This window comes from Lygodium microphyllum, chromosome 1, assembly GCF_053477565.2.
Source record: "Lygodium microphyllum isolate KBCC chromosome 1, Lygodium_microphyllum_v1.1.10, whole genome shotgun sequence".
Classification (NCBI taxonomy): domain Eukaryota; kingdom Viridiplantae; phylum Streptophyta; class Polypodiopsida; order Schizaeales; family Lygodiaceae; genus Lygodium; species Lygodium microphyllum.
In genome coordinates, this window is record NC_141135.1 from 120,016,846 (window position 1) to 120,031,987 (window position 15,142).

At 41.0% G+C, this 15,142-nt stretch overlaps 1 protein-coding gene across 1 annotated transcript; it reads left to right on the forward strand.

Moving 5' to 3' along the window:
* Positions 1 to 453: 453 nt before the first annotated feature.
* Positions 454 to 6,690, forward strand: LOC148041605 (ABC transporter G family member 1-like). Its single transcript, XM_087680876.1, has 11 exons — positions 454 to 1,019; positions 2,204 to 2,283; positions 2,589 to 2,878; positions 3,023 to 3,194; positions 3,412 to 3,498; positions 3,588 to 3,716; positions 4,013 to 4,207; positions 4,374 to 4,460; positions 4,613 to 4,885; positions 5,009 to 5,116; positions 6,136 to 6,690. The coding sequence occupies exons 1-11, from the start codon at positions 605 to 607 to the stop codon at positions 6,427 to 6,429; spliced, it is 2,130 nt and encodes a 709-aa protein (XP_087537002.1). The 5' UTR covers positions 454 to 604; the 3' UTR covers positions 6,430 to 6,690.
* The last annotated feature ends 8,452 nt before the right edge of the window (positions 6,691 to 15,142 follow it).

Below are 15,142 nucleotides of genomic sequence, written 5' to 3' on the forward strand. Positions count from 1 at the left end.
TGTAATCTATAGAGAATAGTTCATTGATTTAAGAATCCTAACGTTTTATAGTTTATTGCGCATTCATGTTGAAGAGTGATGTTTTGGTTTGAGTTATAGGTTGGGGGATTGCGTGCCGGTTGGATATAGCTTTTTTTTTGTCTTTGGGTTAGATATATCTAATTGTATAGAATATATAAAAATATATGATGATTCTAATTTTGATTACTATTGTTTCTTGCACGTAAGAGGATTGTGCTGATTTAAATTGTCGTAGTATTTTGGATTATGTGATTCTAGATTGATTCTACTTTTAAATCTTTTTGAAAATACTAATTCCAATCAAATCTCTCCTTGAAAGAATATATGTTTTCTCTTGATGTGCAGGCTTTGTGAGAATCTAAACAATATGAGATTAAATAATCGAGAACTAACAGGGATTATGTGTTGCGTATTCATAGGCATAGACTCACCCACATTACCCGTCAAACTGAAGTTGTCACAGCTCTGGAGTTCTTAGTTCTCCTCGTGGACAGTGACCCGTCAATCTCCTGTCGCTCCCGATTTCTGGGGGCGAGAGTTTTCCCTTAATCTTCCGTCAATTCCTCCGTCAGCACCCGGGGTAATGGATCCTCTCCCCGATCGGGAAACCCCCCGTCACGGACCTCCGTCGCCGGGAACTTCCTCATCCGACTATCTCCTCCTCTCCCGCACTGCCGCCGCCCAGCAGCTCTTCTCGCACCCCCTGAGCTTTCCTGTTCCGGAAAGCCTTCCCCAGCAGAGCAAAGATGATAACGGGTCCTTGCCATCCAATCCCAATGCGACACGCAATGGCATTGGCCGCGGAGTCTCTCGATTTAGCGCCCCTGGTGTCGCTCTATCCTGGAAGGACTTGTGGGTCACCGTGCCTTCCCCCGCCAAGAACGAAAAATCCAGGGCCCTGCTGCATGGCCTGACTGGTTTTGCAGAGCCGGGCCAAATCATGGCTATCATGGGTCCTTCCGGATCGGGAAAGTCCACTCTACTGGACACACTGGCAGGTAACCCTGTTTCTGTTGGCTTTTGTTCTCCTCTAACCCTGTTTCACATCCTCACAAGACGTTGACTTATTGCATTTGCATGGAGTTAGAGCTGAAATGGCCTGTGCAGGTGCTCTGTTTTCCCTTCTTTTTCATTCTCTTTGTTCTTTTCCATTGTCTCGACTCTCACCTGTAACATAGCATTCAGCTGGAATAGTATGTATCAGAGATTTTATGTTTCTTTGTGCATTCACAAGAAGTTTTTGACATTTCCCATGCGAGAAAAAGGGTTGTCTTCCCTGTAGTGTGCTCGGGACGCACCGCTCTGCGATTGAACCCATCAACATTCTGTCTCCCATTCTTCCACAGTCCACTCTCTCTCTGTTCTTTGCCCATTGCTGACTTGTTTCATTTGCTTTGGCATTGAGCTGAAATTGTGTGTATCAAAGTTGTCAATTGGACCCAACAACCGTCTGGACTCTGTTTCACTCTCTCTTTTCTTTTCCAAGTGCTGATTTGGTCATTAAATGCATGGATATTAAAACGGTGCGTATCAAAGTTTTCAATTGAACCCATCAACAATCCGTCTCCCCTTCTTTCACTCTCCCTCTGTTCTTTCCCTATTGCTCTCTTGTTGCATCGTATTTGCAGTGAGCTGAAATGGTGTGTACCAAATATTTTTTTATTGGGCAAACAGAAAATTGGACAACTCCCCATCCCACTCATTGGTAAATCCCTCCCCAATCCACAGAATTTTACATTTAAGAGATTTCTGTTTCCTCTTGGTTAAACGATGGGACACTTTTTTGATTGATCCCACTGCTAATTTTCTTGTCCAATGGTGAAAACAATGGTCTGGTTGGCAAAATTTGGACAGTTCCCCATTGCATCATTGGTATGTCCTTTTTCCCGAACACTGATTGCGTTCGTTATGACTTTGCTCTTCTAAATTTGGGCGTGGAGTTATCCCCCTCTTGCATCACCGAATCCATACAGATATGCTAGACAAGGATAATCAAATAACCCCTCCTGTAGTCATTTTGTTTCTGAGAAACCCCTCTTCCAGCACTGCGTATCAGGTTTCCCTTTCAACGGTTTTAACAAGCTATAAACCAGGACACTGCAGGCTTGCTTTGAGTGAAGAACATACCCGTCTGGCTTCATCTCAACCTGTATAGGTGCTTATCTTTCTTTAAATATCGCAGGGAGGCTTTCTCACAATACTAAACAGACGGGAGAAATTTTAGTGAACGGAAGACGGCAATCATTATCCTATGGAAACTCTGTAAGTCTGCCAAGCTATGTGTGTAATTCTGCTGTATTTCAGCTTGGCGCAGCATTCATTTAGCTTAGATTTTAACTGATTACCTCTCTGGCTCCTCATGCATTACATAGTCTCAAAGTACACATTTGATGTACCTGGCTGTTCAAGTTGTCAAAATCAACACGTTTGTTATCAAATAATCACTTCTGGATTTGCATATTTGTTGCAAGTCACTTCTAATCTGGCTGAGTTTTACGCTTACGATTTACTTCTGAACTGCAGTTCTAACATGTGATGAGGATTCTCATGTCGCTTGGCTGCTACAGGCTTATGTCACGCAAGATGATGTCCTCATGGCCACTCTAACAGTGAGAGAAGCAGTGTTTTATTCCGCACAACTGCAGCTTCCCAGCAGTATGTCCATTGAAGAGAAAAGAGAGAGGGCTGACAGCACAATCAAAGACATGGGTCTGCATGGGGCAGTCAACACACAAATTGGAGGATGGAGAGCAAGGGGACTGAGCGGAGGTGAGAAAAGAAGAGTCAGCATTGCCATTGAGCTACTGACAAGGCCTCCATTGCTCTTCCTTGATGAACCTACGAGTGGATTGGATAGGTAGAAGGATTCTATTTGGAAAGAATTGAGCAATTTGTGTCATTGATTATAAGATGACACGAATCTTATTGTATAGCAGTTCCTTCATGTGTAAGTTCAAGAGCTGTGTTGCTGATTAGAGAATGTTATAATTTGATGGGACAGTGCTGCTGCATTTCATGTGATCAATCGGTTGAGGCATCTAGCACTGGGTGGAAGGACTATCATTGCCTCAATTCATCAGCCCAGCAGTGACGTTTTTGAGCTATTCAACTCCCTATGCTTGCTTTCAAGAGGAAAGACCATCTATTTTGGAGCTGCAGCAGAGGCACGAGAGGTACGACTAACAGCTAATTTTGTTTTCACTGGTAGCTCCTGCAAATGATCTTGTTTCTTAAAGACAACATCCTTATTGCCTTTTCCAGGCAAGGGCCCATCTCAAACAGCAATGACTGCCTTCTATGTTGTTATTTAGGTCCCAAATTTTAATCAGAGACACAGAGTTAGTCACCAATGTGCAGTATTATCACTGATGAATCTTCTTGTTTCTGCAGTTCTTCTCTTCAAATGGTTTCCCTTGCCCACCTTTACGAAATCCATCTGATCACTATCTTCGAACCATCAACGAAGACTTTGAGCAAGTAATGTTTTGGCTGCCTTTCAAAGCTATTTATGGTACCTCGTGTCAACAATACTCTTGTCCTGAATTTTTTAAAACTGATTCCTGTAGGATATTGAGGAAGGTGCTCCAGGAGTGAAGCTCAGAACAAAGCAGGTCATAGACACTCTTGTTAAAGCTTATGCCGCATCTGATACAGCTTTGGAGGTTACAAACTGTGTGAATGAATTGTCCACGCTGGTACGGATTAGTTGTAGTTATTCTTTCAGTAGCAGAGCTAGTAAGTCAAACTATGACAGATATCATTCATAGTGTTTCTATGTTTCAAGATGCTATCTGTCATGCCTATTAAAGTTGTGAGCTATAAAAACTAAATAAGTGGTTTCTCAGTTGCTCTGAAGCAGTCTTTGTTTGAATCCAAACTTGTGTTCTAATTATGCATGCCAGTTCTCTGTTAACAATGGCACACCGCATTTGTCCTCCAATTACTGTTTTCAGCCTCGCTGCATTGTGACACATCTGCTGATACTGTGCAGCAAGGAGCACCTTTGCAAACTTCATCAGACCATGCGAACTTCTTTATCCAAGTTCGAGTTCTGACGATCAGATCATTCAAGAATATGTATAGAGACCTTGGGTACTACTGGCTAAGACTTGCCATATACATTGCATTATGCATTTGTGTGGGCACTATCTTCTACAAAGTTGGAACTAGCTTTAGTGCTATTCAGGTGTGCTTCAGTAAGCTTTGTCATCTATTAAAGCATCTCAAGGACTAAACGTTTTGTATAATCAACATAGACACCGTGACAACAATTACACTCTGGTGGCCTGTATATTTGTTTTTATGCCACTTTAATACACTAAAAGAGCATTCATTGGACCTGATGTTGGCAGGCACGAGGCGCAATGTTGATGTTTGTGGCAGCTTTTCTCACTTTCATGGCAATTGGGGGTTTTCCAGCCTTTGTGGAGGATATGAAGGTGGCATTTGCATTCTGGCAACTTCAGTATTTAAATTGAATTCATCCCGTTATTCCTACATTTGTCTGTATCAAAAGAGGTTTTAATGTTTACTTTGCTCTGTATTGATCAATTTGTACACGTTTTTCAATGGTGTCCTTACTGTTTTCCAGGTCTTTGACAGGGAGAGGTTAAATGGTCATTATGGAGTGGCCAGTTTTGTAGTTGCCAACACCCTTTCTTCCAGCCCCTACCTGTTCTTAATATCGGCACTGCCTGGAGCCATAGCATACTTCTTGGTTGATCTGCATCATGGGTTTGATCATTTTGCCTATTTTGTCCTGACCCTCTACACTTGCATGCTTGTGGTGGAGAGCTTGATGATGATGGTTGCAAGTATTGTTCCCGACTTCTTACTAGGCATAATTACAGGAGCAGGGATTCAGGTGATGCCTGCAATTGGATTTGCTATGGACACACAAATGAGTGCTAGACATATAAATCTCTCGGCTAAGCATAGAATGAGTGCTAAACATACAAATCTCTGATTTGAATCTTATGTTCTTCAGGGTGTGTTCATGCTCAATGGTGGGTTTTTCCGTCTGCCTCATGACATTCCTAAGCCATTCTGGAGATATCCAATGTCCTACGTGGCTTTTCACACCTATGCTAATCAGGTATGTCGTCACTTTAAAGAGGGTCATGCTACTGAGGCATGCTATTATTAGCCGAGTTATTGTGAAACAAGCTTCTACTGATGCGCAAGCATTTTCGTATCATTGTTTAACGGGATATTTCACTTGCCAATTCTCTGGTAACTAAAGGATCTGTCTTTTTGTACTGTGCCATGGGACTGACTGGAAACTCCAGTGATTTGAGTATCGTTTACATATGATTGGTTTATTCTGCCAATTAGAATTAAAGTAAATTCTGATTGGACTTGATTTAGCACAGTTTCTGCAATCACATACTCCACTCTTTGTGTGAAGTATGCGTCTATTGATGAATATGGCAAACACAAGAAGTCTTAGACATATTTCCACTATAATTCCCACATTCTGAATTATGACGACATTATGAGATTCTGCAAGGGTCACTGTGGTACCTGACTTGACGTGTCATGGAATATTCTGCAGCATCCCAGTTAACTGGACTGTCCCCAATTACTGCAGGTAGAGAGTGTGTTAACCCCACTTACTATGGTAGCTAGCAATGACTGGACATGTGGCACGGATTTATTAGTTGCCTTTGACAAAAGCAGTTTCCGAGGCATCTACTCTCCAGTAACTGCACTCGTTTGCCGGTTGATCATGTGTGCCTATTGAGCTTTTCAATTCACCATGTTAGGTTTAGGAAACCATGGCAACTCGTCACCACAGTCGATCATGCGCGTGACCTATGAGCAGAAGCTCATGATGTTGAACTGTAAGCAAAAAACAATGGCGACTGGTCACCGCAGTCGATCATGTGCGTGACCTATGAGCAGAAGCTCATGATGTTGAACTGTAAGCAAAAAACAAGGACAAAGAGAGCCCCTTTTCCCACATAAGAAAATTTCAAAAACTTGTGAATGGTTAGCAATCAAAAATCAATTTAAAAATGTAGCCTTTAAACTAATTGAGTGTCCAACAAATAATTTTAGCTGAGCATTTTGGAAGAAATGTGACTGGAGCTTGGTGTTGGGTGACTGGAACAGGGATTCTACAAAAATGACTTTGCAGGTTTGCAGTTTGAAAGCAATGTGGAGGGTGCAGCACCGATAACAGGGGAGTCCATATTAAGGGACACTTTCCAAGTGAAAAGGTTCTCCAAGTGGGTGGACTTGCTTATACTGGCAGGCATGGCTGTCCTGTACAGGTTCCTGTTCTTTGGGCTTATCAAGCTCAAGGAGAAGCTCCGCCCGGTCGTACGTGACATGCTTTCGAGGCGGCGAGCATCTCCCACAACACAGCTGCTTGAGGAGGAAGAAGAGAGAGAGCATTCCAACTGATCCCCCCCCCCCCCCCCCTCTCACACACACACACACTAGACTACTTGTTGATACTTCTCGTTGAGACAAGGACCCTTCTTCATATCCCTTAGCACAAGCTTTGTAGTTATGTGTTCGACCATTATGCACTACTGCCATTATACCTGCAACTTATATGGATATTTACCTCGCATCCCATTTTGCACTAACCTATGCAAGCCCGTACTTGTAAGCGTTTTTTTATAAACTGAAGTATGGAATAAACAACTATGATTCTTTCAAGCTACCAGCAGTCAAATTTGTACCTTATCATTATTAAGATAGATGGTAAGCCTCCATCAGTTTCATGCATATACAACAAGTTTAGTAAAACAATCTTGCTGATTACCTACTTGCAATTCAGTTTGGCACACAACTATGCCTATCTTTTCAGCCTCTACAAGTGTGGAGAATCACAAGCTAATATTGTTCATATAAGAGTTTCTGTATGCATAATCAAGTGATGGGTGAGGTCCATAAACGTGAAGGCGGGTTGCAATACTTCCCCGAGAACATAAGAAACCAGAGGAGGTGCTACGTGCTTGGGAGTGAGTATTCACCAGTCGACAAGAAAGCGTACGGAGTGAAGGATAGATACCCAAACTTCTAATTATGAAAGTTTCAAACTTTATATATACTCAGAACAAACATAATCACAGTCAATCAAAGAGAGCAAAAGTAGAGAATTACTATATCGTCCAAAGGTGATTACATCATCAAGTGGAAATATCTATTATGAAAAGGGATATGAAAGTCCTATTATCCTTTTTATGAAATATCTAGGATCCCCTTCGCATCCTTGCTCAATTGGACCTTGTCAAAGGTGGGGAGAGCGTGTTACGTGAGAGGAGAAATTATAAACCATGAACTTGTTTCGGAACAGGCAATCCATATCTATGGCATTCCAATTTCCATTGACATTTCCTTGAAATCTTTGTGTGTCCTTCAAGCTGGGTAGACTTTCAACATTCCCAAGGAAATCCATAGAAATTTAGGATTCTTATTTGCCCTTTGTTTGGAAGATTGAAGTTGGAACTTGGACGCCTTTGAAGTTTGGATGGGTGGATGCAAGCCTGCTTTTTGAAGGACATCATGCACGTTTTTAGGTCTATAGAACGTATTTTACTTTCATTATTTTAATATGCCCGTCACTATTGAAGTGTATATATTTCACATGGGCGTCATTTTGATGGGTAGAGTTAAAAATTGCAAGTTGAATTTGATACAAGTTACTAATTAACTTGGGATGCCCATTGCCCATTGCTTGAACCATTACCCAGTTCCCAAAGCCTACATGGACCTCTTTTCGAAATGTTTGTCATTTTCTTGGATTTTGTTTTCTTGGTTTTTGCAACAATATGTTGTAGTCTATAGTATGTACTATCGTTCTGATTCTTAGGGTTCCAAGTTCCAAGTTCCAACTTTCCCATTGAGGTACATGCCACATGGTACGCCTGATGACCCACAGATTGAGCCTTTGAAGTTTGGAGTAGTGAGCATTGAGACTCAAGACTCAAGAGCCCCTTGGCCCCTGGACTATGGTCTACCTCATGTAAGGTATGTTCAGTCTTGAACTGACTCTTGACAGTGACTCCTGAGTTCAATTCTGTTACATGATGCAAGTGGATGCATTATGCCACATTGCCAAGTTCAAACTAGATTACCTCTTGGCACTTGCACCTCGATTAATGGTGATAGATTGATAACTTTTGATGTCGAATGTGAAAGGGGGATCTAGACTCTGGAGAGAACCCGTAGGTCACTAAGGTTCAAATTTCAATGTCCATGAGGTATACCATATCACGGTCTTTGTTGAAGCCGACGAGGACAGACAACCCCTAGGCCCTGCTCTGCTGGTCTGGTCGCCTGCTACCTACTGCCTACTGCTTACTGCCAACCCCTGTCCCATGGGTTGCTACAACAACACAGCCTATTGCCAATAGAGACGAGGATGGGGGAGAAGGGGAAGCGAGCCGTGACAATGATCCATCATCCGAGGATGGGGAAGAAGGGGAGGTAGCGGCACTATTGCGGCAGCTTGGCAGGGTTTGTGGAGGGGGAGAAGGGGGAGCTTGGAGGCTGAGGTAGGGGGAATCATCCAACGATGATGAGAGAGCGGGCAAGAGCAAGCTACTAGGCTGTGCTTGAAGAAAGGCCGACCTATGGGCCATGAGGGGATTGGGGATTCGGATGGGCTGCAACCTACGGTAGCACGCCAAGGAGGCGGAGCTTGCTACCTGAGGTAACGAGGTTGGGGGGGCAACCACAGGAGGGAGGCACTGCGAGGTAGGATGATTTGACCTATTACTTTGATTGTAATGGTCCAATCATCCATGGAGAGAAAGAAAGAAAGTTATATTAACGTCTTCTAAAGACCAAAACTGGCCTATGAGACAAACTGTGATACAACTGATGAGGTCCAGCTATCCAAAATAAAAGTGCTGAATGAAAAGCTAAAAACTGGAAACTGAAAATACGGTGCTATGAGTGTGATAAGTGTCGTGTATGTGTATGTGCGTATGTAGCTCTGGTACTCCAGATAATGGCTACAAAAGGGGAACAAATGTCGGCTGTGATAGGGGAACAACTGTCGGCTGTGATAAAGTGGTGCGATGTGTATATGTAACAGATGCAGGGAGATATACTATCCTGGGATGTAGTAGCAGTCGTCGAAGTCGCTAATAGCAGGTGATCCCTCCTGGATGCAGGATGTGGTACATCGGCGGTGGAGAAAGAGCAAACTGGATTTCTGAGATCCAATGTGTCGAGTGTCGTCGGATCTCAGTCTGCTGTCGATGTAGATCAAGAATCCTCCATATCTCCTATCGGTGTGGCTGTGGGGTCCGAAACCCACGGATCCTCGTGCAGCGTCGAGTACGCTGGTCCTCAGCCTGCTGAGGTGTGAGCCCGGAGGTCTGGCTAGAGGCTGGTACAGTAGCTCTCACTCTGTCTATCTGAAAGAATTGTGTAATAGTCGTCTGGGTGGGCCCCTCTCTGACTGGGACCCGCTGTGTGCTCTGCTCTCTGATGTGCCATGCCTCTCCCAGAAAATGACCAAATGATCTCTGATCCATATCAGTCATACATCCCTGAAGTGAGCTGCTCAATGTGTATCTAGATCTCAACTCTGAGTATGCCGGGCATCTGAGAACAAAATGCTCCTCACTCTCCACCTCTGATTTGCAAAGGGGGCATATCCTCTCCTCCCGCGGGATGCCACTGGCTCTGCCACTCTCAATCATAAGCTGATGTGATGATACCTTGAGCTGTCCAATAAGAACTCTCAATCGATGTGGCATATAGATCTGCATATATCTCGGAATCTCTATGAATCCCTGCTCTGATATCCTCAAGAACTGTGTATAATAATGTGCCATCTTCGATGGCAGTGGCTGTGCAGGGCTGACCCATGTCCTCTGTATATAAATATGCCATATCTCCTGTCTGATGACTCTGTTCCTCTCAGAGAGAGAGAGGGTGTAAGTGGGAGCCTGAGTATCATATAGAAGAGGTGGGAGTCTATCAATGTCCAGCCCATGTCTGTCAAACCAAGCTCTAGTCTGTGCATACCATGATGTGGTATCTCCCACTCGAGCCATCTCCTGAGATGCCATATATGCTCTATATGCAATGCGATCTCTGTCCATATCCTGAAATCTGTGTAGGAAGCAGACTGTCTGAAATAATGCCTTGACTAGTATGGGCGGTGTGGCAAGCTCTACTCGCACAATGTCATGTGGGACTTAGGCCTTGTTGCGAATCAATCTAGAGAGAGAGAGAGAGAGAGAGAGAGAGCATGATGTGCCTGATGCCCACTACCCAAAGCTGCATATTTCCCAAGGGAGTCCCTAGAGACTAGTGGCCATCCCTAGCCTTCCATGATCCATGGTTTTAATTTTTAATGAGCCTATTACAATTTACATTTATTTATTATATCGATTGTAAATTGTAATGAATTAATTGAGAGAGAGAGAGAGAGAGAGAGAGAGAGAGAGAGAGAGAGAGAGAGAGAGAGAGAGAGAGAGAGAGAGGCAATTTATTTTTGAAATATTTGATATCAAGAAACAATTGCTCAAGCCTCACACTAATCTTAAGATAGAGAAAGACAGTGCCTAAAGGAAGAAATGTATTATGTGATTCTTGCCGCTATCATTCAATAAGTGAGAGTTTATTGTTTATACTACTAGTTTGCCCTTGTAGAGTTCTCATATTAAGAGACTCATAAGGTGATTATTGGTGATTTTTGATTTGCATAAGTAATCCATAGATGTATGTGGGCTCTAAATGATTATAGGTTGTAAACACGTGTATCTAAATTTGATGTGGTCTTCATCTTATAGGAGTTTCGATTGGATATTGAGGGTGAGCTTTTGTGGTTAGTGACTTTGTGGAGAGGAGGTAATCCATAATCTCAAAGGGCTTTGACTATACGATATTCTTGCTTGTGAGATCAAGGTACGAGATCTAATCTTTATCGCTTTATTTTTTTAAGCATTATAATAATAATTCATGCAAATTGATGCTTTATAATGTATGTGTTTTATTATAGATTCTCAATGGCTCCCAAAACAATGAAGAGGCAAAAGCCTCTAAAAGCAATGTTTGGTTGGGTAGCTCCCTCTCTCCGGCTCTTGAGGAAGCTACTACTTGTCCTCTTGATTTTGATATTAGTGACGATTTGCAAGAGGATTTAGATATGCATGGCTTGGAAAGGTCGTCCTCCACTCAAAATGCAAGTAATATGCATAGCTTGGAAGGGGAACCTTCTTTGGGACATGCAAGTAATGCTTCAAATGCCGAAGGAGAGCAAAAACAAGGTTCAATAAGAAAATTCAGAGCCCAATGGAAAGAAAAGTCTCATTGGCTCAAATATGTTTTGCGGGATGGTGAAAAAGGAGTTATGAAATGTGAATGATGCAAAATGTACAAAGTATCCAGTCCATGGGGTATAGGAGATGGATGTATTACTATGCAACATGATGCGATCAAGGTACATGCTTTGTCTAGTGGCCATAAGATGGTAATGGCCAAGTACACTTGTGCAGTGGAAAAGAAAGCAAAGCCAATTCCAATGCATATTGCATCAATAAATGATGCAAATAAGGCAAGGATCATCATTACCATGAAACTAATGTATTGTGTTGCCAAGAAGGACAACTCAACAGCCTCATTTGAAGATCTTTGTGACTTGGCTATGCCTCTAAATGTTCCAAATATGCCAAGGACTACAGAGTACTCTTCTTATACAAGTTGATATGTAAGCATTGAGTTCCTTTTGGAAATGTCAAGTCAGTTGTTGGAAATGCAAATTGTATCTATGCTAGAATCTCCATATTTCTCAGTGATGTTGGATGAGAGTACATATAGAGGTCTTGAGATGCATTTGATAGTATATGATACTTATCTTGCATGCAAAGGTGTGGGATGTAAGCAATCAAGTTTTATGGGTATTATGACACTGATAGATGGAAAAGGAAAGACCATCTATGATGCTTTGATGTGGTTTCTTGATGCAAGGGGTCTCTCCAAGCAAAGAATTGGCTTGGCAACTGATGGGGCATCATGTATGGTTGGACATAAGACAACGGTTGTTGGGCTTGTTAGAAAAGACTTGCCAAATTTAATAGCAGTGCATTGTATTACACATTGAGAAGCTTTGGTTGGTGGAGATGCTTGCAAAATATTTCCAGAGCTTCTATTCATAGAGAAGCTAGCAAACAAAGTGTACTCATGGATCAATAACTCATCTAAAAGAAACAATGAATTGATGTCACTTTTAGAGATTATGCGATTAGATGCACATCAACCGTTACAAATTCATGCAGTCATATGGCTTTCACGTGGACAAGACATGGAAAGACTTGTTGTCTTAATGCCTGCCTTCTTAACAACTTGGAAAAATGAAAAGTTGATGGATTGGTAAAATAAAGCAAGGCATTTTGTTGTGTAGTTTTACATTCATAATGATGGCTGATATTTTAAAAGAATTGAATTTCTTGAGTCTAAAATTTCAAGAAGAAATGGTGGATCTAACATATATTGGAAGCGCTATTGGTGTGGTTATATCAAAGTTCAAGCATTGCTTTTTTAGACCCATGTATTTTGCAGAAGATACCACATACTTATCTAAGTTCTTGGAGTGTCCTAAAAAAGAATACTTGAAAATGGTTGATAAGGATGGCTATATACATAGACATGACCTGATATATAGGCCGCTTCCTAAAGGTAAAGACAAACAAGATGCATCTAATGGGAAGAAAAATGATGTTGCAAAGCAAAACACTCCAATGATAAGACCACACATTGATGGCACTTTGAAATCTTGCATTCAACTAGCAATGGACTATGTGCAATGTTTGATAGATAGTCTAAATGCTTGTTTTCTTTATCTTCTGCTCTTTAATGTTGTAAAGCTTTTTAGCCCATGCTTTTATGCTCAAGATGATGAAATCAGAGAGAAGAATGCTATGAGATGACTTGATAAGTTGGTACAACATCTTCAACCATGTGAGGAAGGAGATGAGCCATTACATCCCTTTGTTGATAGAAAAGCTTGTGAATGAGAGTTGTTTATGTTTACCAAGACCCTTAGCTTGAATTGTGAAGGGTTTACAATGAAAGAAGCATGGAGAGCATTTTCATCAATGAAAGAATGGAAAGAAAGCTTTCCTAATATGATGAAGCTTTGGCAAGCTATTATTGTTATTCCAGCAAGCATTGTGGCATGTGAAAGAGGTTTCTCACAACAAAATATGATTAAGGATGCAATAAGAACATCAATGTCGATCAAAACTTTGGATGCTCTCATGCATGTTGCACTTACAGGACCAATGCTAGATTATGTGGAATGGGATCGAGTTTTTGAGATTTGGCAAGATGTTAAAGAATGTAGGATGTATGATCTTTGAGCAATGCAAGTTGTATGATGTTGGGTACCTTCATTCTTTAGTGAGTATTTTGTCTTGTGTGTTTTCTAGTGGCATATCAAAGTGGTTGACTGCCTTGGATATTTTGAGATTCTAAGCCTTAAGTACTAGTTGTAGTTATTTGTAATAGTTTTAGAGCTTAACTTTTTAAGTGATTGGAATATGTGAAATCCGGATCTATAGATACCTTTGGCTACATAATTGCTGGTGCACAAATCAGATACTAAATGTGTACGTATCGAGCGTCGAAAGGTCCCCAAGAACAAAGAACTCTACTTAAGCTTTAAAAAACACAATAAGATAGACTTGCACGATATGAGGCAAAAAAAAAAAGGGTACAATCTCCCCCCATGCCTTGTGTGAGCGCTTCACAAGGTATGTATTTATAAATTTATTCATCTCAGAGCTCAAAAATAGCCCAATTTTACAATAAGCATGCTTTAGCTTTTGTGTTTGCTTTTGTCCAAATAAAGAATAAAGCGGTTGTGTGGTCCAAGAGTCGAGTTGTGCCCAATTACATTGTCCAATAATAAAATATTTAAACCATGTGCCCATGTGTATACAAAATGATAAATATTTGTCAAATACTTTAATAAATAAGCGTGCCTAAATAAATATTAATGCCACATCTTTAATGATAAGACATGCACCCATAAAAAATGATAATTTTTTCTAGGTAATTTGAATATATGATATCGCCCAATGCTTCCCAATGCCATTGTCGCTTGCTCTACACATCAATTGAAGCATTCACAATTGTTAGAAAATAATAAATTTAAACTCACAAATGTGAATACATATCACTCTTCAGCTACAAAATAAATAAATAGGTTGGAACTCTATCCTAACCTTAATTTAATATGAGTGCACTCTAAACTCATAAACCTCCATTAATTTAAATATGTATTTTACTAAAACACCCGCTATCAAGTCACCCACGTGCACATTAAATTAACATGACGCCCAAAAAGGACAGGTGTCCTCGTCAACTTCTCGCACAAGGAATCCACCTTGTGTACGAGCCTTGGCAAATAAATATAGTTTTACGGAATCCACCGCAAAACCTCACAAAATCCACCGTGGAATATGCCTCATGGCATTAAGCCCCCGGGGTGGGATAGAAATTGTCCTCAATGGCTATTAGCTCAATGTGTGGAGCAAGAAGTGAGGGGTAAGCACTTAGGTTGCAACCGTGTATCCATTGGGCCTCTTCAACAGGATGATTTTTAAACTTAACCAAATATCTAGAATATCTACGGCTAGTTCTAGTGGTCATAAAGTCAGTGTCTAGAATAGTTTCAAGTTCAAGGATTTCAGTTTCTTCTTCCAACAAAGGAGGGTTTTCATAGACACGGTGAACATGTAATTGACCTCTAAAAGGTCGTAACAAACTGATATAAAAAGTATTGTGGATTTTTCAGTGTTGGGATAATTCTAATTTAAATGCATTGTCATTAATTTTGTGAATGATTTTGAAAGGTTCATAAAATCGAGGGGCTAACTTACTAACAGGGTGTTTCTCAACACTTTGTAATCTTCTCTTTTCGATGCATAACCAAACATAATCATCAACTGTGAAACTCATAGCTTTTCTTTTCTTGTTAGCTTGTTTTGTGTATGATTGCTAGGCTTTTGCAATCATGTCTTTAACTTCAACAAAAGTAGTAGTATGCATATTAACAATATCATTAGCAGCTTTAACTTTGTTTGACAATGATGTAATAGGTGTATACAATCTATTTCCATAAATAATTTCAAAAGGTGCTTTC

Bases quoted from the DNA above. Each gene is read 5' to 3' on its own strand.
- LOC148041605 (XM_087680876.1), top strand. From the start codon at position 605: ATGGATCCTCTCCCCGATCGGGAAACCCCCCGTCACGGACCTCCGTCG. The intron at 1,020-2,203 runs GTAACCCTGTTT...TAAATATCGCAG, and splicing joins TCTACTGGACACACTGGCAG to GGAGGCTTTCTCACAATACT. The intron at 5,117-6,135 runs GTATGTCGTCAC...TGACTGGAACAG, and splicing joins TTCACACCTATGCTAATCAG to GGATTCTACAAAAATGACTT.